The sequence below is a fragment of the Dipodomys ordii genome, unplaced genomic scaffold (assembly GCF_000151885.1).
Source record: "Dipodomys ordii isolate 6190 unplaced genomic scaffold, Dord_2.0 Scaffold57, whole genome shotgun sequence".
NCBI classification, from domain to species: Eukaryota; Metazoa; Chordata; class Mammalia; order Rodentia; family Heteromyidae; genus Dipodomys; species Dipodomys ordii.
In genome coordinates, this window is record NW_012267273.1 from 839,159 (window position 1) to 864,495 (window position 25,337).

General features: G+C 38.1%; 1 protein-coding gene across 1 annotated transcript in view; it reads left to right on the forward strand.

The window, feature by feature from the left end:
• The window catches only part of Wdr64 (WD repeat domain 64), a 151,008-nt gene that overhangs the window by 116,269 nt on the left and 9,402 nt on the right, over nucleotides 1-25,337 (forward strand). Inside the window, exon 27 of the mRNA XM_013021734.1 lies at nucleotides 4,034-4,113. Coding sequence (XP_012877188.1) covers nucleotides 4,034-4,113 — 80 coding nt within the window. The remainder of the gene's footprint in view (nucleotides 1-4,033; nucleotides 4,114-25,337) is intronic.

A 25,337-nucleotide genomic window follows, 5' to 3' on the forward strand; every position in this document is an offset into this window, starting at 1 on the left:
AGTATTCAAATATTTTTTTCTTTCATGCAATTGTTTCTAACATAATTATAAGATAATTTCTTTGTTGCTTTGTATGTCCCTCCCCCACGGTATAACCCCTACTTTCACTGTATTTGATGTTGGTATAATTTGTGGAGGGGAAGGGGAAAAACAAATCGTTTAAGTAGGGATACAGGTGGGCCCATTGCAACAATGAGATGTACAAGTCGTTATGTCAAAAAACAAACTTTACAACTTTGGTGGGGGGGAGGATCAGGTCGGGGGAAGAGGTGGGGGGAGTATGGGAAGGGATGGGAAGGGGAAACAAAGAGGAGGCAACAATGCTTGATAGGAAATGTACTTGTTATCTTGCCCATGTAATTGTAACTTCTCTGTACAGTATTTTCACAACAAAAAAATAAAAAATTAAAAAAGAAAAGAAAATTAAAAATTAGTAGTAGTGGTTATCTGCATAATGACTAATCTACACTCAGATAAGCAATTGACTTTACTATAATTCATAAGAGATCATCAAGAATGAAAACTTACTTGTTTAGATGCAAAGGATTTTTTAATATATCTTTTGCTTTCATCAGTGCTATATTCACTCTCTTTCTCATGCTGGTACTGGAGCTTGAACTCTATCTTCAGAAAATCACACACTTAAAAGAGGATAGCAGAACTTGGAAAGTAGAATAGATTAAACCAGCACTGTACTGGCTGTCTAAGATTTTAGGAACTCAAACAGCCTAATGGATAAAATATTTACTAAAATCCAAACTGTAAATAAATATCAGCTTGGTGCCTGAGGCTCATACCTTTAATGCTAGCTATTCAGGAAGCTGAGACCTGGAAAATCGCAGTTCAAAGTCAGTACGAACAATAAAATTCTACTAGACTCAATCTCCAATTAGGCAGCAAAAAGCCTGGCTGCCTAAAATTATGACACAAGTGATAGAGCGCCAGTGATGAGCTAGAGAGCCAAACAAGCTTGAGGCTCTGAATTCAAACCCAGTTCTAGCATTAGGAGACAAATAAACATCATATGCCTATGTTCATAATGGTTATTTCATGCTCCCAGCATAAAATAATCTCAGAAAGTTTGGGAACAAAGATTTCACTTTAGTGAAATTAACAACTATGAGATCCCATAAATGTGCTTGTGCTAACAGTACTCCATTCCTAAATCCATGGGGGAAAAAGTCGTCCTCTAAGTAGAGGTCAAGAACAGTTGTCTTACTCTGTTTTGACTAGTTACTAGAGTAAAGCTGGCTACTAGAGTGTGCATGAAACTTAGGGTAAAATATGGAGATACTTATTCCAATATTAACTTCTTAAAATGAGGTACAAATGCTTTAAGAAATAAACAGCAAATTATCAAATCAGAAAATATAAATTAGAGATGGGTTTCTATTTCCTTTTCAGAAAGTTAAAATGTGAGACGAAAGCTGGACGCATGTGAACTCTGTGAACTATAACCAATTTTCAAAATTGTAGAATATGTAATCATAGAAAACTTAATGGAGGGGCTGGGAAGGTGGTTCAATGGTAGGTAGAGTACTTGCCTTGCATGCATGAGGCCCTGGGGTAGATTCCTCAGTACCACATAAGCAGAAAAATCTGGAAGTGCTGTGATTCAAGTGATAGAGCATTAGCCTTGAGCTGAAGAGCTGAGGGACAGTGCCTAGACCCAGATCTGGTTCAGGCCCATGGCCAACTGAAAAAAAAAAGAAGAAGAAAACTTAAGGGAAAGATGGTGTTTGTGCTAGCATGCTCCATAGTTTCTCTGGATATGTAATGACAGGGGAATTCTCAGTTTTATTTTAGGTGAAATATTATAGCTCAGTAATATTGTCAATGACAATGGCTAATATTTATCATCAAATTCATGTGCGTAGGCCAATACTTTGCATTTGGTATGTATTGTTTGACAGAGTCTCTGCCACCTTTTGTAGATTTGTCACAGAGCAGGGCTTAAAACCTATGAGTTGGCCAGGTACTGGTAGCTCATGCTGGCTACTTAGGAGACTGAGATCTGAGGATCACAATTCAAAACCAGCTCAGGCAGAAAAGTCCATGACACTCTTATGTCCAGTATATCAAAAGTGGAATTGTGGCTCAAGTGGTAGAGCACTAGCTTTGACCTAAAAAGTTCAAGGACAGCATCCCAACCCTGAGTTCAAGCCCCTGGATGGGCACAAATAGAAACAAAAAGCAACAACAAAAATGACAAGTTTGACTTTACTGCCAGAATCTTAAAATATAATAGTATATAATTCAGGGATATTAGAGCTGCTGAGACTCTCCAACAAAGAATAGCCTGAGAATGTTTAGATCATGAACATTGACAAATCCCTTCCTCCCTGTCATCATACCCTCACCCAGCTTTAGGTTCCTTCAAATCTCTGATCTCCAGCTGCCATTGTGCCATAAAATCATTGTTGTTGTTTTTTTCTGACAACATTTTCCATGACATCTTTTCTTCAGAAGTCATTTTTTTTCTACTAAAATGTAAAATCCGGTACAAATTTCATCTCACTTATTCTCTTTTTAACACCAACATTTAGAAGAAACTGACAACTGAAACACTGAAAAAAAAATGTCGAACAAAATAATGAAATTGAAATGTGTAGTTAGGGCTTGGTGTGCTGATTGAGTGAACGGAGCCTCCTCCCCTTTCTCTGTGGGATCCAAACCTGAAGGGCTACCAGGTGACTGAATCTGGACCTTTGAAGCTTTAGTGTTATATTACATTTCATTCTCCCTTTTATTCCTCACTTCTTTTCCTCAGACTATAAACGTAATAGATATGTGTTGCAAAGTCACATACAACCAAACCCTGATACATTTCCATACATACATGCAGATGGTGCCTGTAGTAAAATGCTGGATGAATAAAACTGAAAAAATTAGCTATTTCTTGACCCAATTATATTATGATTATGATTATTATTGACTATAATACAGCTTGAACTCAGGGCCTCTTCCTTAGCTTTTCTGTTCAAGGTTGCTACTCTACCACTTGAGTCACATGTCCACCTTTAGATTTTTTTCTAATTGGAGAAAAGAGTCTCTCAGATTTTTTCTGCCTGGGCTGGGTTTGAACTGGGATTTTCAGATCCAGGTTCCTGATAAACCAGGATTACAGGCATGAGTCACTAACACCCAGCAATCCAATTTTTTTAACTAAATGAATTTAAACATTTTTTGTTTTTGTTTTTGTCAGTTGTGGACCTTGAACTCTGGATCTGGTCACTGTCCCCCAGCTCTTCAGCTCAAGGCTAATGCTCTACCATTTGAGCCACAGAGCCACTTCTGGTTTTTTCTGTTTATGTGGTGCTGAGGAATCAAATCTGGGACCTCATGCATGCAAGGCAAGCACTCTACCACTGAGCCACCTTCCTAGGCCCTGAATTTAAACTTCTCTGTTTATTTCTTCCCAGAATAATTCAATTCATTTCTCATTTGTGGGATCACCAACTGGTTTTATTTTCCTACCATTCAGAAGACTCCAGTGTTATGAATGTAATACTCATCCTTAATTAGCTAAACAGTGTCCCCTTGTTTTGTTTTGAATCCGTCCTTTCCAGATTATTTTGTTGTTCTCCAGAATGGCTAAGCCATTTGAGCAACTCTTCAGCCGCCCTACCTCCTACTTTTTGTTGTTGTTGGTGGTGGTGGTGGTGGTTGTATGTCTTGCACTCTGGGCCTGGGCACTGTCCCTAAGCTCTTCAGTTTAAGGCTAGCGCTCTACCCCTTGGGTCACAGTGCTACTTCCGCTACTTCTGGTTTTCTGGTGGTTAATTGGAGATCAGAGTCTCAGGACATTCCTGCTTGGGCTGGCTTTGAACCGAGATCCTCAGATCTCAGCCTCCTGAGTAGCTAGGATTACAGGCATGAGCCACCTCCTACAGTCTTCTCCTTGAAATCATACAGGATTTAATAAAATAACTCTGCTTTTATGCTAAAATATTAAAATCTATCATGGTGAAAGTTAGCTCTGGAAAAGTGTCACATAATGCCAGCTACTAATTCATGTGCCCTTACTTAACAGGTAACACGGAAGAGGAGTCTGAAAAGAACTTTAGTCCCACAGATAAATCTGGCTGCTTCATTCTTCCCAATCATGAACAAGTAAAGAGGAAGTTAAAACTGGCTGCTGTTCATAACATGGCAAGGTCTGGATGAGCATGTGAGTCTACCAGATGGTCAACCATCTCTGGGCCCTTAGGCCATGCTGTTGATGGAGAAGGCTGCTTGAGGAGCTCTGGTCATCTGAGCTCCCCCTACATGCAAGCAGCAACAGCAGCCAGTCAACCCAACTTTTTCTACTCATGGAAATCCACTTAGCCCATCAACTGTGTCTTTTGTTTACTGTCAACCAAAGGACACAAGGAAGTAAATGAAATCAATAGCATAAGTAGATCAAAAATAATATGGTTATCAATGATTAGCTTTCCACCTTCTCCCATTGTTCATCCTGATCCATAATCAGAATCCTTAGACTGTGTGCGCGAAGCAGCAAATCATTTGTGCTGTACAAAGAGAATTACTATTAAAAGGAAAATATGCCCACCAGCCCCACACTCTCTGGCTTCTTCATTTAGGGACATGCCATCTGGGAGACAATGTTCTTGAAATCAGAAAATATGTTTAATGGAGAACTGACAGCAGGTAAATAGAACTTGAATGATATCTGGGCTTACTAGGGTCCATCTTTTATTAATGCCTCTAGTGATAGAAGCAAGATCCCCTCTAGTGAGCAAGATCACTGGTGGGTATGAATCTAAAAAATGAAAGCATCTAAGTGTGGTCGATAATGGATTCAATTTTTAATGTGTCAAAAGCATATATTGTATATCACATTGAAGATTGAGAATTAGCTGACTCAAACCTCTTCAGAAAATGACTGTTTATTAAGAGTGTTTCTGTGTTAACATTTATCTACCATTCCTAGGATGCCAGGATACTTAACAAGCAAAACATTGTGGGCTATTATTTTTTTGGCAGCAGTGGGACTTGAATTCAGGGCTTCTTGCTCTGCTAGGCAAGTTCTCTACCACTTGAACCATGCCTCCAGCACTCTTCTTTGAGTATTTTGGAGATACGTCTAAGCCAACTTTATTTGCCTAGGATGGCTTCAAACCTTGATCCTCCAGATTTCAGCTTCTTGAGTAAGTAGGATTATAGGCATCAGCAGCACCATTGCTGAGCCAAGGATTTTATAATTGTTAAAGTCCTACGTGCTTGAAAAAAATAATTCATCTAAATTCAATGTTTATATGCATTTCTATGTTTCTAGTCACGAATCAATTTTAATACTAATAGTAATATATTGCTTTTATCTTCTAGAATTCTCTTTATGTATTTTCAAAACAAAGAAAATAATGTTAAATGGAAACATTGATAATTAAATATTTTAATTTTAAAATAATTACTCAATGAAAGAAAAGATTTTAGAAAAAGAGTATAGTTACAAAATTTATTTTTAAAAACAAAAACAAAAAACATGGCTAGAGCTAAAGGTGTAAGCCGCCAACACTCAGCAAGAAGTTTCTTTCCTTTAAAAAAAAATATTCTAAAGCCAAGCATGGGTGGCTCACATCTGTGACCCTAGCTACTCAGGAGGCTAAGATCTGAGAATCAGAGTTTGAAGCCAGCCTAGACAGGGAAGTCCATGAGACTCTTATCTGCAATTAACCACCAAAAGGCTGGAAGTTGAACTGTGGTTCAAATGACAGAAAGCTAGCCTTGAGCAAAACAGCTCAGAGACAGCATCCAGACCCTAAATTCAAGCCCCTCTAACCCCAGGATCAAAACACACACACACACACACACACACACACATGCAGTCTCTAAAAAGAATATATATATACATATATATACACTAAGGAATTCAGAAAAATTACATTTGTTTAACCCTTCAAGCTTTGTGATAGAAAAGGCCATTTGATCCTAATTATATAGCTTCGGAAAAACAAAACAATGTGGAGGAGTCTGCCAAGCACTCAGCTCCTTCAACATGGCTTTCAAGGCCTTATCACCTTCTACCCGTTTGCCAAAGTAATGCACTCCCATGCCGCTTTTCCTAAACCTTTACTATTTCTTGACCCTTTAGGATTTAAATAATAGTTCTGCATTTTTGTGTATTATAAGGGTTTGATGTAAATGTACTGTCAGGAGTGTATTATAAGGGTTTGATGTCAATGTACTGTCAAGAGTGATACTGCAGAGCTGGGGATGGAACTTGGTACAAGAGCACCAGCCTAGCATAAGCAAAAGCCTGGATTCCATCACCATACTGCAAAAAAAAAAAATCTACATAACCATCTAGCTAGGGTAGCTATAATTTGAATATACTTAATATGTAGAATTTTTTCTTTCACTTCATCCATGAAATGGCAGGTTAACCATTTTGAATTTTTTTTGGGGGGGTCCGGTCATGGGGCCTGAACTCTGGGCCTGGGCGCTGTCCCTCAGCTCTTCAAGGCTAGCGCTCTACCACTTGAGCCACAGCGCCACTTCCGGCTTTTTTGTTTGTGCTTACATGGTGCTGAGGAATCAAACTCAGGGCCTCAAGCATGAAAGGCAAGCGCTCTACCACTGAGCCACCTTCCTAGCCCAGGTTAACCATTTTGAGAAGATGTGATTTTCATATTGATATTGCCACATCATATTTGATGTGTAGTTGGAATAGTCACAGGGCAGGAAATAGGGAACTATATAGCTCATACTCCGGAAATAAAGGAAAATATAGCATTCCCAGTCAAGAGAGAATATCCTCAGACAGGACCCAATTGCCAAATAGGATTGTGATAAGCAAAAATTGATCGTTTTAACCATAGTAGATACTAAAGTAAAACTAAGAATATATAACTAGGGTTCAGTTATAGAGAGAAGATGATAACATAAGATGGACATATGTGAATAATCTAAATGAATAATAATGGGATGAATCAACACCATAGAGGGAAAATGTAGGCAATGCAATAGATAAAACTTTGTGGAAGTGGGTATGAGCACACATATTTAAATTTTCTGAGTCTCTTAAAAGAAGGGCAGAATAAAATTAGCCACTGAACTCTTATGAATCTGGAATATACGTTTTAATCTCTATGGTAACTACCAAAAGAATAGTAACAACATATGACTATGGACAAGTATCAGAGGAAAAGGATAAAAATTAAAATTACTTCATCTAAAAGAGAGAAGGAAGGAAATTGAACATTAAAGTGTGACAAATAGAAAATAATAACATTAAGTTTAATCCTAAATACATCAATTGGAAGATTTTTAGTAGATTACCCAAAAGACAATGGTTATCAGAATGACTGAAATAAAAACTACATACTGTTTTAAGAAACACATCTAAAAATAGAAAGGAGAGCAAATTTATAGATTAAATAGGGGGATATGTTGTGTTATACAAAAAATAAATGCCAAAGAGTGACATCCTATACTAATATCACAATATACTTTTGGGAAAAAAAAGAAGCAAGAATCTTCACAAAAGTTGTAATTACGATTGCTTAAAACTGGAAAAAGCTAGTTTCCAGCAGTAAAAGTTACCACAGTAAAAACTGTGGTAATGGAATACCAGCAGATTAAAAGGAATTAATATTGATGTATACTAAGTGACATTAATACTACTAAGCACGGAAATTACAACAAACTGGGTAATACCAAATATTAGGAAGGATGTGGAGCAACAGGAACTTTTACAAAAATGTGGTGGACTTACAAAATTTATTCAGTCATATTGGAGCTAATTTAGTATCATCTATTCATATGAAACAAGTACACATTCCACGACTCAGCATTCCAGTGCCTGGTCAATGTCTCTAATAGTCTGTTCATAACAGGAGTATCTATGCTATAAATACACACACACACACACACACATATATATATATATATGTATAAAAGATTTGTAGAAAGTCTGTAAAAGAATGTTCATGGCCACATCATACACAGTAGCCCAGAGCTGGAAACAAATGTCTTATCATCGGCAGAATAAATAAACATACCTCAATTATAGTCATAAAACAGAATACAATGACAATAAATAAACTACAGCTATGCCTAAAATATAAACTGGTCACGAAAATATACTGTGAAGTAGAAGCTAGACATCGTGAGTTAGCACAAACTAAAGGATTCCACTTACATAAAATGCATTATCATATATAAATGTATATGGCTAGCTAATGTATTTTAAAGGAATTATGATAGATTAGTAAAATAATAAACATGGGGTTGGAGGCGTGGCTCAGTTGGTAGAGCACCAACCACCAAGCATGTGAGAAACTGAGTCCCTATCTCAGGCCTAAAAAAAAAGACGAATACGTGGTTATTGAAAGGGCTGAGTTAGTGGTTAACTTTTTGCCAAAAGAGACGGGTAATAATTTCAAGAAGGTGTAGTAGATTTGTACTAGGACAATTTATCTGTGCTCTAGCCATGTTTTCCAGAATTTTCTTCTGTAGAAATTTTGGACACAATAGACAACCTAAACTTGACACTATGTAGTAGACAGAAATGAGGCAGAAGATTAATATATAATGTATATATATATATACAAATTTATGTACACACACACACACATATGGTGTGTGGATGCGAAGTACCAGGTTATGTTGTATTTAGTGTACATCATTCCTAAACTCCGGGTTTACCAGGCAACCTCTGTTGCCTTTAACCATTGAAGATGAAGATTTTCTTTCTTTTTTTTTGCAAGACCAGGACTTGAACTCAGTAACTGAAACTTTGCTCATTGGCTGATGTTTTATCAATTGAGCCACAAATCCAACCCCTAGATCAAGATTGTCTTTTGCTTTCCTAATATTTGGGTCGGTTGTATGTCTTGCTCACTTCCAATGCAGCCTGAGATCCAGAAGCAATTCAAGTGTTCACCAAAGTTCCATGGCTGTATTCGGTCAATTCCCATGGCAACCCAGATTCTATACCAGCACTCTGCTGTTTTCTCTGGACAGATCCTTGGCTGAGACACAAAGGCTGTTATATCTGCTGGGTACTGGGATAATTTTTATTCCTTTATCTCGTGATAGTTACAGTGGCATTGATTTGGGGTGAAAAGAAAACAAGTTTTACATCTATGTGTTGTTCAATTTTCTTTAGGCATGTTATCATTCACCATGAAAGATTTAAAAACCCTTTTGAGGGGCTCGGAAGGTGGCTCAGTGGTAGAGTGCTTGTCTTGCAGACATGAGGCTGTAGGTTCGATTCCTCAGCACCACATAAGCAGAAAAAGCCAGAAGTGGCACTGTGGCTCAAATGGTAGAGCACTAGCCTTCAGCTGAAGAGCTGAGGGACAGCTGCCAAGCCCAGAGTTCAGGCCGCATGACCAACTAAAACAAACAAACAAACAAACAAACAAAAACACTTTGAAGATTACAAAGTATTACCAAAACTGATATTAAAATGGCCTCAGCTGGGAAGGGGGATTAGTGGTAGAGTTCTTGGCTAACATGCATGAAGCCCTGGGTTTGATTCCTCAATACCACATAAACAGAAAAAGTCAGAACTGGCACTGTGGCTCAAGTGATAGAGGGCTAGCCTTGAGCAAAACAGAAGTTCAGGGCCAGTGTCCAGGCCCTGAGTTCAGGCCCCAGGACTGGAAAAAAAAATGGCCTCATGTCCAGAATTATTGCATGGTATAATTTAAAAGATAGGCTAGTTTCTTTTATATGTTTCTTTTATATAATGTTTCTTTTATTTCTGAATAAGGAGCTGTGAAAGAACCATTTAAGCTGTTAATTATAGATTCTTCTCTGAAAATCACACATCATAGGTGTGTGGTCTTATCTCTAACATGTAAATTAATCATAGCAATCATAAATTTCTCTTTTAAATCTATTTTTAAAATGCTGGACATATCGATGTGCTAGCTAAGAATGTTTATCAGATGGATAGAATGCACCAGTCAAGTTATGACTCAGAGGATGTTTACTAAATTAAAATTTAGCAACACACATTTATTTGGTTGTTTTAAGATCCTATTGATTTTTTAAGCCCCAAAAGAAAATTAATAGGGGAAGAATGAAGGGCAGATGATTAGACAGCATTTCAATTTGGGAGTAATCACTTAATCTCCTCAGTAGAACTCTCCTCACTTACAGTGATGTACTAAGATGTATGTACTAAGTTGTATTAATATACTAAGCGAGGGAGGTGAAAGTGGTCAAATGTTGAGACCAAAGGAACTGTGTGTTGTCATTGCTCCATCTATTAGAAGCAGTCAACATTGCAAAATAAGGGATGGAACCCTTTAAGCCTGGGGCAAAATAAGAAGCACCCAGACCTGGGTGCTTCACAAAAGCTTTTCGAAGGCGCCTTGGGGCTGACCTCAACACTCAGCCATTTCTAAGATGTCATTTATTTACGTTCCATAAATTTGGTTTGCTGTGTTCATAAACTTATTGAGGAAAGAGCTAGGTTAAGATTTTAAAGGTCTGATTAAATTATTTCATAACAGTGGCAGAGAAGCCAAATGTTAGCCCTAATAATCTGGTTCACTTGATTCTTCAGTCTCCTCAAATCCCACCTGCTATTTTACTTCAGTCTACTTTCCAAGCCCACCATGGCCATCCCACGCCTTCTGTACGTGGCTAGGATTTTTCTTTTCCATATATCATGACATTTTAGGATTACATAAGTAGAGTTGTTCTAGTCTAGCAGATTTTATTCCCACTAAGCTGAGAACAATTCATGATTACCAGTGTGATAATAATCACAATGACCATTTTACATGAGACAAAAAAGTTTAAATTATATAGGCCAAAATGCATCCTTTTCACATTTCCACACAAGCAAAGTGTGTGTGTGTGTGTGTGTGTGTGTGTGTGTGTGTGTGTGTGTGTGTAGTTATAATCCGCGTGCCAGTGGTTTACATCCTTAATCCTACCCACTTTGGAGAATCACAGTTCAAGTTCAGCCAGGGCTGAAAAGAGAAAAATCTCTCAGACACCACCTCCAGGGAAGAAAGCTGGATATGGAAGTAGATGGTGCAAGTCTTTGATTCCGGCGATAATGAGAGGACTGAAACAGGGGGAACTTCACTCAGAATTGAGATCCGATTCTTAAAAATCCAGTGTAAAACAGGGACGGACATGAGCACAGGGAGTAAAGTGCCACCAAAGTTCTATACTTTGATAAGCATATTTAGTGAACAGTTTTCCCACAGGGAACTTTGCCCACTTCCCAATGATCTCTGCTCAAAAGTCTCCTCATAAGAGGGCTCTTTTCTGACCATCTCTCTTGAAATAACACCTTCCCCTCCTGTCTCTCACTTCCAACTGGGCCTTCTATCTTCCTATTGTCCGTAGTACTGAGAATCAATTCGTGCTACTCACTGGATTGTTCTTTTAGTGTCTATTAATCTTCCCAAGAGGATAAATCATCCTTGGGGTGTATCACATGCTGTTTTCTCAAGATATAGGACAGTGCGTGGCATAGAGTAGGTATCTGTAAGAATTTATAAACATGAGACAAGCAAGGGGTTTGGAGTTTGGAGATAATTAAAAGATCAGCCTGTGCCAAACTAAGCTGTTATACAATCTTCAAGGTGCTTGGTTTTCATATGGAAAATGGGAGTGTTATCTGTCCCATTTACCAATAAAGGTCCTCAAAGCTATGAATGATGTGCAGATACCATGTGCCTTTTTAATTTAATTTAATTTAATTTTTTTCATGGGGCTTGAACTCTGGGCCTGGGCACTGCCCCTCAGCTTTTCAGCCCAAGGCTAGCACTTTACCACTTGAGCCACAGCACCACTTCCGGCTTTTATTCTCTGCTTATGTGGTGCTGAGGAATTGAACCCAGGGCCTCATATATGCAAGGCAAGCAATCTACCACTGAGCCACCTTCCCAGTCCACCATGTGTCATTTTTATTGTGCACGGCATGCTGTGACTGCTCACTGAGATTTGACTTGTCACATGGATTTTTTACTCTAGCTATCAATTTTCTGTCAAAGACTTTGAAAGTATGATTTCTCCTTTTATGTAAGGTGTGGTTGGCACATTTATGTAACACTGATGGTGACTAAAAGCTATGGAAATTGAAGAGAAGAGATAATGTGAGTCAATTCAACAGCACAGTCACCACCAATAACCGGATCTCCAGAACTTCCAGTATCTTCACTGTTTTTTGTAGTGAGAATTCTGCTCTCAGTAACAAGATACACACACACACACACACACACACACACACACACACTGAATCTGAAGTTTTTGCCTGGGTCAAATTCATAAAGAATCTTGCAGAAGCCGGGCGCTGGTGGCTCACGCCTGTAATCCTAGCTACTCAGGAGGCTGAGATCTGAGGATCGTGGTTCAAAGCCAGCCCGGGCAGGAAAGACCGTGAGACTCCTATCTCCAATAAACCACCAGAAAACCGGAAGTGGTGCTGTAGCTCAAGTGGTAGAGCGCTCGCCTTGAGCTGAAGAGCTTGGGACAGCGCCCAGGCCCAGAGTTCAAGCCCCACGACCGACAAAAAAAAAAAAAAAAGAATCTTGCAAAACAGTGCCCCACAACTCTACCTTCTCTCAAGGTACTCAAGCCCTAGCAGCAATGACTGGCCTCCTGACCCCAACTTCTTAGGGAGAAGAACTAATGATTATCTCAATTCTGCAGGTCACTGAGACCCTACCCCTAGAAGTCGAAGAAACCAGCATTCATGTAGTTTTTCATCACCGTGATCTTCCTCACCCTGCTCTGGGTCATGATCTTGATCTGCTTTTATCTGTACAAGAACAAAGACAGCTACATGACTAGATCAAAAATCTAAAAGAAAGAGAGGCCTACATCATCCTCCATACTCAGCCCAGGGCTCAGAGAAATAGAATACTTCATTTAACTATTCCTAGGCTCCAAGGAGCTAATTCTTGTGTCGAGCTCACGTACATTGTTGAATTTATTAGGAGAAAGTCTTATTATAAGTGGTGTTGGTTGATATGAGCAAATTCAAGCTCCTTCTAGGACACAAGCACAAATGCCAGCATCACTGGCTCTGGGAGCAGAGATTTGGAGACCTTGCACTTTTAACCAGGCCTTTGTAACAGAGCCAGCAAAATGGACCTATATCAAGCAACTGTTGAGTGTGTGCCTTTACAGGTAGAAAAGGGGAAAAAGAGCAAGCATTTCCTGCTGCTTAGCTCTGCCCCCTTCCTGGTCATCTAATGATAGCCACATAGAAGTTTTACATAGAGGCTGGGTATAACTAAAAGGCCAGGGGCTGGGAATGTCGTTCAGTGGTAGAGTGCTTACCTAGCATTCATGAAACCCCAGGTTTGATTTCTTAGTACAATATAAACAGAAAAAAAAAAAGCCTGAAGTGGTGCTGTGGCTCAAATGGTAGAGCACTAGCCTTGAGCCAAAGAAGCTTAGAGACAATGCCCAGATACTGAGTTCAAGCTCCATGACAGGAAAGCAAGCAAGCAAGCAAGCACTCAAGAAAGCAAGCAAGAAAGCTAAAAGACCAGGCCAGGATTAATAGGACAGTATGCAAATCTTATTGCCATCTGATGATATATCCATTTCTTACTTATATTATTTTTATCTGAGTTAAACATTCATTGATATAGAAATCAGATTTTCTATTAAAATGTACATTCTATTAAATGTACATTCTATTAAAATGTACAGTACATTCTCTATATTTGGAAAGATGTATAGGACATGTATCTACCATTCTACCATCAGAGTAGTTGGACTCTCCTGAGAATTCTCTATATAGGCATATATTTTGCGACTCAAGCTTTTAAAGAACAAAAAAAAAACATGGTATTTGTCTTCAACTTTTTTCTAGTTTCTACTTCTCTTTCATCTGTTTCTCTGATGTTTCTTTGATGGGTAATAAATCATCCCTCAAAGCTGACCTATTTTCATAAAACATAACAAAAATAAACCCAACTCGATTTGAAAATCCAAATTTCAGTAGCAAATGTTTGTGCAAATGAGCAGAGCACCACCTCACAAATTGGAACACATAAAACCTCAAGAACTTTAAGTAATAAACTTAGACATTCTGTTATAAATGAACACACAGAGTAAAGATTAAAGCGCAAGAATTAAAAATCCTGGGGCTGGGGGTTTAGCCCAGCGGTAGGGTGCCTGCCTGGCGTGTGCAAGGCCCTGGGTTTGGTCCTCAGCCCTGGGGGGAAAAAAAAAGAATTAAAAATCCTTTATCTTTTTCATTATTAAGATCAGGATAACTCAGAAAAGGAAAAGAATGAAGAGTAACAATTATGGAAGCTGACAATAATTTTGTTGTTGTTAACACAATTCCTCTTGTTTTAAAAGATATAGAATCACCAAAGGAAATATATTAATAGTAAGTCATGTTGAAGGACTTTGAGAAATATTCAACCATTAGAAAATACCTTCAAGTGAATATTTTGATTATATTCATATGTATAATATTCTTTTAGATTTATTGGTATATAAAATTTTGGAAGAGGTTGGCTATGGTATTGAAAATACAAGTGTACTGTTAATTTACTCTTTAGAAATGTAGGAAAGATTATGTAACTTCTAAACTCTTCTCAATTGAAGTATCAAATTTCCTTTGGTGGATTCTGAAAGAGAAAAGTAGATATACCTTCAATAATGCAGAGTTCTTAACTCTTTTCAATCTCTCTGCCCTATCCATTTACTTTGAAGAGTACCATGTGATCTAGATTCAAGGCATTCATAATACCATTGTGAATTCCACACATTCTTTTCTCTCATCTGCCTTTAAAGACACTTTCCTTCATTTCTCCACATTCTCTTTTACCAAAATCAATATCATGTATTATTCTCTTTTCTTTTGGAGGGAAGTACCTAGTCTTGAACTCAGAGATGTGTAAGTGCTCTGCCTTTTGAGCCACATACTTATCCTTCATTACTTTTTGGTCGTTTTACCAATAGGGGCTTGTGTTTGTGCTCAGACTGCCCTTGTCCAGAATTATCCTATTTCTGTTTCCCATATAGCTGGGATAATAAGCACATACCATCATACCCAGATATATTGATTGAGATGGGGTTCTTGTTAACTCTCTACCTGGTCCAGCCTTGAACCGTGATCCTCCAGATCTCCATCTACCAATTATCTAAGATTACAGGCATGAGCCACCCTACCAGGTATGTATAACTCTTTTTTTCCTCTTTCATTCCAATATACTGCATCTCCTGTCAAAGGAGTAACTTTTGACCTTTTCAAGAGTAATTTTTAGAAGTAACTTATACCTCATTTCCTGTCAAAAGAGTAACTTAACCTTTAACCCTTCTAAAGTCAGTTGTCACAGATGAGGATACACTCTTTAATTCCTGTCCTATTCTTCCACCAGCTTCCCTAAAACATAGCTAAAACATAGCAATGGGCTTTTTTGAATATATAATTCAGAGAAACAAAACCATTGGGACACATAGAGATACATGAAAAAGGGTTGGTTATAAGGGATTGCTTGACATGAGATGTGGCCTAGTTTTGCATCTACAAACTGGAGGCTCAAGAAAACCAGGGGGGGTAGCTCAGTTCAAGGCCAAAGGCCAAAGGCTCATAAGAGCCAATGATGCAAAAACTAACTTAGGTCCAAAGGCCCCAAAACTGGGAGCACTGATGTCCGAGAGCAAGAGGAAATAGATGCCCCAGCTGAATCTACCTTCCTCTTCTTTGTTGCTCTGTTCAATATGGATGGGGCCCATCTATGTTAGGAGGATGAAACTTTCTTTACTCAGTGTACTAATTCAAATGAATCCATTATCTTTTCCAGAAACACACTCACAGAAATAATATTTCCCAGAATCCCTTAGCTCAGTCAAACTGACACACAAAATTAGACTTCACACTGAGCATGTGAAGGTGACAAATACTGTTAAGCATTTGTATTACCACAGATCTTTGAAGTCAGTTTTGACTGAATGTTAAAGGTATGAAATTCAGTGGCTCACACCTCTAATCCTAGCTACTCAGGAGGCTGAGATATGAGGAACACAGTTCAAAGCCAGCCCAGGTAGGGAAGTCCATGAGACTCTTATCTCCAATTAATCAGTAGAAAACTGGAAGAGGGGCTGTGGCCCAAAGTGGTAGAATGCTAACCTTGAGCGAAAAAGCTTAGGGACAGTGAGTGAGCCTTGAGTTCAAGCACCATGACTGACAAATTAATCAATTAATTTAAATCAATAGTACCAAAATTGAGCTCAGATGTAGTTCTTGGTATTGTGCCCGCCATATATGCACAAGGTCCTGGGTTCCATGTCCAGCCCTGAAACAAACAAATATAAAGCCAACATCAAGGGCATTGACTAGTCCTGCAGAGTGAATCCAAGGGCTTATGACATTATGATAGTCTAGTATTAGGCTACTATTCATAAATCACTATTGCTTACTTTCAGACTGACTTTACAAACTTCCTTTACAAACACTTTTGGTGATATTTAGACTATGCTTGGTACTTAATAGGCACTCTGTAATGTTTACTGTTTGACTTTAACTGCATGATTGCCATAACTAATTGTGTTCTAATGTGCCAGATGCTCTTCATATTAACACTCATTAGCAAAGCTGACTTATGAACTATTTCAGCATGACTAGCACATAGCACATAAATCATATGGAGAAAAGGGAAGACTTCATTTACAAGAAATGTTCTTACCCTTTCCTTTTTCTGAGCCTTTACTTCACGAAATTACAAACCATAAATTTCTCAAATTTCTAAACTTGTGCCATTAAACTGAAAAGACACTAAAATGGTTGTTTTTGGTTTTTCCTATCCAGAGATCTCAATTGAGTTTTACTTAAGTGAAATCTTGACCAATGGCTCCCAGAAAGTAACCCATTGGCTACATCAGCTGAGAAGTGTTTCATGTTTTCTTCTTCAAAATGCAATACAAATTCCCAAGCTCAATCCCCTAAATGCTGATTCAGGTGTGGCCAGGAAGAATCAAGACAGCTTCTTTATTTTAGTGATACCAAGGTAACTGTGATGTACAGAGAAGTGGCTAGGGCTGACTCAGCTCATTGCATAATGATCATTGTATCATGATCATTCTCCAAATGAGCCATTCGGTCACCACAGTGTTTAATGCAGTGCCTTGTTTACTCTAAATGCTTAACCTGTGCTTACTGACTTACTGATAGTGGTCAGATATACCTGCTTACCTAGTCTGTACCCAATTAACTCTATCCTGCATATAACTAATGAAATCATCTCTGTAAAAGTCATATTACTTTTGCTTGGAAAATGGAGTCATATACACTTTTATACCATCCTTAAGCCATGAGGGCTCTCCAGTTTTCTTTAATGGTGGCATGCACACTAAGTCAGATGTACTAGGGAGGATTATTAGCATGAATTCAGGGCTGACAAGAGAAAGGGAAGTACAGTTTTCATTTTCATATTATTAAATAATGGATGACTTCATCTCAGTTAAAATAAACCTTAATTTATAGCTATATACCATCTGTGTTGGTTACTATTTTTATTCTGGCGACATATTTGAAGAAGGCATTTGATTTTAAAAGGAATGCCATACCTACTTTTAAATCTTTTTTCCACAAAAAAAGGCCATAGACAAAAAAAAAAGTACAGAAGCACCAGTGGCTAAAAAAAAATTGTCAATGAATAGAAATGAGCTAAGCATTCCTAACATTTTCTCAGAAGATCTTCTGAAGTGAAGATAAATTGAATGAGTTTATGTGCTGCTCATAAATATACAAGAAATGACCTGGTGCAATGTTTAGCACGTAAGTTCATCTTCTGAATTTCTCTTCAGTGTCTGGGAATATTTTTCTGCAATACTGACTTAACCATGGATGGGTAAAAGAAATGAACACTTCTGAAAGATCAAAATGAAAGATTTCTACTACAGTTTTCTTTTGTTTCTTTTTATTAAAATCATCTGATAAGCAGCTGTCCATGTGGGGAAGAAAGGTATTAATTAAGGTATTAATTTCACTATTCATGCTCCATTGAAGATTATCACAAAATGCTAGGTAATATTAAATATTATCTTTGAAAAACTTGGTAACAATTCAGAATGACAGAAATGAACTGTTCCAAATTCACCTGCATCATATAAAAATTATAGGGAATCTACAAATAGTTTCTAATTATTAGAATCATTCTTTCTGTACTCAAACTGTCAAAGCAATTCAGTTCAGACTCAAAGTATATTTTATATTTTAGAGCCAGCTTTCCAAGAGTATCTCAATTCTTCTGGAATTCCACTAGACTAGATCCTCTTTAGATCTTCAGGCTAAAGAAATATTTATAATTACCCTTGACTGGCACTGAATTCTAATGGAAACTCCCCAAACTCACCCTTCACAACTCACAGAATCTTTGGGGCAAAGAACCCTTCCTACATGAAAAGCCTGGTTTGAGGAAAGTCATTTATGGTCTCTGTACAATGTAACTCACTCTCATTATGAAAATCATAATAGAACCAACATCACAGGGTTTTATAGAGAAAAAATGAAACAGTGAATGTGAAACTACTTAGGAAAATGTACATATGTATTTGCATATTTGTATGCATACAGAAACATGCATTTAATTTTTCACCTAGCCATTCACTCTATTTTCTTGTTATTTTGCAAGTGTTTCTTTCAAAAATTTCCCTGAGATTTTTCCCATCCTCACTCCCCTCTCTGTTGTGTTGTCTTTTCCCAGATGAATACATACCTAATCAGAGAGAGAAAGCTAAGCCTGGCTCGGAATGTGGCTTAGTGGTAGAGTGCTTGCCTAGCATGCATGCCTGTTGTGCATGAAGCTCTGGGTTTGATTTCTCAGTACCACGTAAACAGAAAAGGCTGAAATTGGCACTGTGGCTCAAGAGGTAGAGTGCTAGCCTTAAGCAAAAATAGGTCAGGGCCAGTGCACAGGACCTGAGTTCAAGCCCTAGGACTGGCCAAAGAAAAACAAAAAACAAAACAAAACAAAACAAAAAAAACAACCTAAGCCTTACATCAATAACAAAAAGAAGACTAAAAACATTTCAAGCAATTGATGATTTTTTATATCACCAATTTAGCATTCTGGGACTGGTCGAAATAGTTTCAAATGCATTTTCAGAAAACAAACATCACTTTTTACCTCCTGGCAGAGAACACTGATTCGCTTCAAAGGCAAACCTAAACATCATCCAAAACATAATACAATTGGAAGTTCCTTAGAAGAAAGAGTCACATATAGTTTGTTATTGCATGTATCCTAACAACTTCTTAGGAAATACAATCCCTACTTTTGCATCAGAGTTGAAGAAATGAAAAGCACAGGCACTAATCTGAATGAGAAAGACCGATAGAGAACTGAACCTTAGACCTTCTAATCTTTGTTCAGCTCACTCAGTTTCAAACTGTACCCATGGGCAAGCCTATGAAGGGTGATTTTGAGTGATGCACACCCTGAGTCACTTAAACTTTATTCCACTAAAGCCTCAAGGAATTATGCAAGAAACAAAAAATACATTAATCTGAAATAACTTGATAATGTAATTTGTTTTAAGATATTTTAGTTGACTTGAAATAAATGCACCTTATCTTCCATGCAAACATAACTCTTTCACCTACATTCAATTGATATAAAACAACTTCTTTACATAGAATGAGTTTTCATAGAAGTTGCTGTGACGTAGCTGTCCCACTTATGGAAGATCCAGGTCCCAAATTGGCATATGTGCCTCTGTAATAATAATAGTACCTTACTTTGTTCAGCAGCTTGTATGGGGACTCTTTGATCATTCCCCACCCCCCCTCTGGCTTAAAAATAATATGCCATCTACATGCAAAGGTCTGTTTTTATCTGTCCTTTTGTGTTTTCATAGGTAAGAGAATTGTAGCCTTGCTAAGTGGCCTGACCCCCCTCTCTCTCTGTTTCTCCCTCCTTCCCTTCTTTCTTGTTTTTCACGAAGTTTTAAGATTGCCAGTGAAGATTCAGAGAGGAATCATCTTCCAATAATTGCGTGGGGCCAGCAAGGCCTTTTAGGGTAAGCTTTTTCTTAAAGGTGGCCTCATTTGGATAAAAACAACTGGATTGTTTGGGGGTTGTTTTGTTTTCAGTTTCAGGATTGTTTTCACCTATAGATGTGAGATGCACGTAGCGCCCCCTCCTGGCCTTTCAGAGCAAAGAAAGAGAAAAGAAAAAAGGTCATGATTGCTGGATTTGGTTATCTCCCTATTTGCTAAGGCTGAGTGGATTTTGACTAGAAACTGGTTTTTTAAAAATATTTCCATATCAGCTCATCATTTATTCTAGCTTGAATTTTTTTAACTTGTTAACTTTTATTTGTATTTCCTACTATTATTTTCCACTAACAAATAATTTGAAATCCTCTGTATATAACTTCCTGCCTTTAAAATGGTCCCATCTTTTTGTCCAGATTCTGAGGCAGCGTTTCTATTGTATCATTCTACAGTACCTAATTCAAGTGGAAATTGATTATTTTCTGTGGGGCATTTTCTTTTTCAAAGGTGCATCTGTTTCCTCCAAGCAAGCGTTGATGGATCAAAAGTAACAAGGCTCATTCTGAGAACTTCGGCTTGACTCCAGGTGTTCTGAGCTGTACGGGTAAAGGAGATATTTGGTGAAGACAAAAACAAGTGTGACAGACTGGATGCACTGGATGAAATCACACACAAATACTAATAGAATTGACTCCTTAACAAATTTAAAACACAATTTTTAAGCCACAGACAGCCAGGTGCCAGTGGCTCCTGTATTCTTAGCTACTCAGGAGCTGAGATCTGAGGATCATTGATGCCAGCCAAGGCAGGAAAGTCTGTGAGACTCTTAATTCCAATTAATGCCCACCCCCAAAAAAGCTGGAAGTGGAACCCTGGCTCAAGGTATAGAGTTCTAGCCTTGAGTAAAAATGTGCAGGGATAGCATTCATTCCCTGAGTTCAAACACACGCATACACACACACACACACACACACACACACACACACATCACAGACAAAAATATCAAATGATGAATTGGAAAAAAAGCAAATAGTGAACATTCTTTATATAGAGAGAGTTTTTAAAAAACAAAAACAAAAAAACCTAAGCCAGGCGCCAGTGACTCATGCCTGTAATTCTAGCTACTCAGTTCAAAGCCAGCCCCGGCAGGAAAGTCCATGAGACTCTTATCTCCAATAAACCACTAAAAAACCGGAAGTGGTGCTGTGGATCAAGCAGTAAGTTGCTCGCCTTGAGCTGAAGAGCACAGGGACAGTGCCCAAGCCCAGAGTTCAAGCCCCATGACCTACCAAAAAAAAAAATTCTTACCTAAAGTAAGAATTAATACATTTTCACAGGGTTTTCATATACAGGATAAACTTGCAAAAATCACAGCATTCTCTAGTAGAAACAACCTATTACAAAATCAAAGAAGTTACAATCTGTAGCAGTAAAGCAATGAAGAATTTGATCTAACTAAAATATACAAGATCTTTAGGGGGAAAATAAAGGATAAAGAACACAGATGGTTATATAAGTAAATAGTTAAACTAGATTCATCTAAACCCAACACAATTTCACTTAAACTTCCAGTTTTCTTTTAGGCAACATAACATAAACTTATTCCAAAATCTGGTGTACAAAATTTGTCTACAATGAAATGCCTGGCACCAGTGGCTCACATCTGTAATCCTAGCTATACTTTGAGGCCAGCCCAGGCAGAAAAGCCCATGAAACTCCATTTCCAATATAAACAAGAAAAGGCAGGGCTGGAGGCATAGCTCAAGTGGTAGAGTACCACCAACTAAACAAATAAGCCAAGCAAAACAAATCCTTGAGTTCAACCCCAGTACTAGAAAAGGTTGGAAGGAAGGAAAGGAAAGGAAAGGAAAGGAAAGAATCTCTTTCATCTATTAGTATAGCCAATGAGTATGGGAGGGATATAATGACTTAGGACCTCTCTCTCATTGCTGTGGGAATTTATCGTAGAGTAATTTGAAGACTAATTGGCCAGTTTAGCCAAATTAAGTATAAACTAGCATTTTTGTGGTGTGTCCTGTGTATGAATGTGTATGTGTATATGTGTATGTGTGTATACGTGTGTATTTATTCCAAGAAACAACAACAAAAATTCCTCCCCAGAAGCTTGTGGGGTGTTCAGGAGGATATTTGTGGTGGCATCATTTGCAATGGCAGGGTGGAGAGGATCGCTGGAGATATGGGTAACCCTGACTGCAGGCATGCCTGGCCAAAATGTGTTGGAGGTACTCAGCTTGAAGCACTTAGCAGCCAAGGAAGTATTAGATGTACATATGAATCTTGTGGATTAGGCTAAGTGAAAACAAGAAGCAGAACTAAACATTATACCCATTTGATTTATGCAAGTAAAAAAAAATGCAGGCTTCCCACTAATACTCATTTAGCAACAGCTCATGTAAGCCAAAGGCTAGGCATTGAATATCTAGGAGGCTTGCATATGCAAATGCAGGGAAAGAGATGGAGAAGCTGATCATGTTCCTGCAAAGAGGCAAATCTTGTTTTTTGGCTCCTCATTGAAAGATACTCCCCTACAGTGCTGGTAGTTTAAATTAATAATCCTTTCTCAAGGGGCGATCTGTCAGTATATGTCAAGAATATTAAAGAGATAGTTACAAGAACTCTCTTAGTCTGCGATTCCTCTTCCAGGAATTTAAGTGGGTTGTTGGGTAAGAGGATAGACTATGTCGACCATTTACAAGAAAAATCAAAACAAACTAATTGTCAACAGCAGGTGAAAAAGTTCAATTATTTTAAAATATCCATGACAAAGAGACACACTGGTGACATGTTCAAAGAATATCTGATGCATGGGAAAATGCTCACGTAGGGGAAAAAAGTACAATTCATTTATGAATATCATGTTTCTATATAAAGCCAAAGTTATTAAAATAAATTTATATACACACATTCAAGACACAGCCAGAAAATCTGTAAGGTGATAATTCTAGTTATCTGAATAGTAGTGTTATCTGAATAGCAGTACTGCTGAGCATTGCTTCTTTATTTCTTCTCTATGCATTTCTATTTTCTAAGGTCTACAAACTCTATGTGTACTATAATTAGAAAACACATATTGATTTAGAGGTATGGGGACATCGTGACCTGCAATGAATGCGTAATCTGAGAAGGAAAGATGTGGCATTTTTCTAAGAAATGCTTCCTAAGGATGACAAGGCATTGCTAAAGGCATTTGTATTCATTGCTCATTAGAAGGCACATCTTTAAGGGGTGACATTGTCCAAAAAGTCTTTACCTGAATTATGTAACTTTGACCCCTCTGTACATAATAACATAACAACAATGACAATAACAAAATTTAAAAATGAACAAAGAAGTCACAACGTTACAAAATATATGGAGGGAAGGATGGAAGCAGGACTCCACCACAGCTACTAGATTGTTTTGAGGGTAATGACATGCAAGCAAAACAAACCCAGTGATTGTCTGTTCTGTATTTGTTCTATTTCAAAATTATTCCCACAGAAGAAATTTATGAAGAAAATAGCTGTCTTTTCTCAAGAGCAGAATTGCTTTATGGAACCCCAGTTTTCATACAAAGGGGCTTTCTAGGTAGTTGTGATCATTTCCAGGTATCTGCATAGCAGTAATTCAGCAGTATCACTACCAGATGCAGCTGAGTATCTACAATGTTACTATATCCTTTGAAGAGCTGTTGAGGATGTGCTTATGAAGATGAAACGAGCCAGGTATAATGCCTCAAGCCTTTAATTATAACTAGTTGGGAGATAGAGATCTGGGCCAACCCAGACATAAAAATTCACAATACTTCATCTTAATCAGTGTCTGGGCGAAGTGGTTGGGTCCTGTCATTCCTACAACATAAGCACAGGAGAATAAGCATAGGCAGATCGTAGTTAAGGTCAGCCTGGACATAAAGACTCTGTCTTAATAACTAGGTCAACCCCAAATGCCAGTGTCTCAGCCCTGTAATAATCTGAGGGTTGTGGTTCAAAAGCCAGCCAGGGCAGGAAAGTCCTTGAAATGCTTATCTCCAATTAACTCCACCATCCCCGCCACAAAAAAAAAAAAAAAAAAAAAAAAAGCCAGAAGTAGAGCTGTGGCCCATGTGCTAACCTTGAGCAAAAGAAGCACAGGGACAGGCCAAGGAGTACCACCACAAAATAAATAGAAGATGATAGATAGACAGACAGACAGACAGACAGACAGACAGACAGACAGACAGACAGACAGACAGACAGACAGATAGATAGGTAGGTAGGTAGATAGATAGATAGATAGATAGATAGATAGATAGATAGATAGATAGATAGATAGATAGAGACTGGCAGAGTGGCTCAAGTGGTAGAATGCCTGCTTAGCAAATGTGACACCCTGAGTTCAAATCCCAGTACTACAAAGACTTTTTTAAAAAGATAAAATGATATACAGATAGTCATAATTGGGTTATACAAACCCAGAAAATCTATGCCTTTCACAGATTCTATAGTCTTATAGGAATTTTTATATGGAAACATAAATTCTGGCCTGCTGGAGACAGACACCCTATATGACTAATCATTTAGTTTGCAGTGAACAGAAATGTCTCATCCTAAAGAAGCCAGTTGATGATGTATGTACAAAAGACATAGAAATCCTATAAAAATCTGAAAAGTAAGACATTTAATGTAGCAGCCACACTGGTAGACAAGCATCCTAACAAGGCCAATGAACATCAGAAAGTAATGTACATTACAGGTAGAAAAAAAAAAGATTCCAGAAGGAAAGAAAGGGGAAGAAGAGTAAGGAGGCATAGTAGGGCATGGATGTAAGAACAAGTTCGCTATCCTTACTTGTCTTGAATTAAAACTTAATAATCAAAAATGAGTAGAGGCCAGGCACAGGTGGCTCATGCCTATAATCCTAGCTACTCAGGAGGCTGAGATCTGATGATCATGGTTCAAAGCCATCCTGAGCAGGAAAGTCTGTGAGACCTCTATCTCCAATTAACCACCAGAACACCAGAAATGGTGCTGTGGCTCAAAGTGATGGAGCACTAGCTTTGAGTGAAAGAGCTCAGGGACAATGACCAGGCTCTAGCTTCAAACCCTATAACCCATCAAGAGAGAGAGAGAGAGAGAGAGAGAGAGAGAGAGGGAATATTTCAAAGCACTCATGGTTTATGCTTGTATTCTTAGCTACTCCACAGGAGAAGATCTGAAAGGAGTTTGAAGCCAGCCCAGGCAGTAGTCCATGAGAGTTCATCTCCAAAATAACCAAAAAAAGCTTGTGTGGAGATTTGGCTCATGTAGCACAGTGCTAGCTGAGCACGCAAGCCAAGCAAGGCGATCTATGTATACATAGATATACCTAGGTACGTAGAGATAGATATATGAAGAGATAAACAATAGATCTA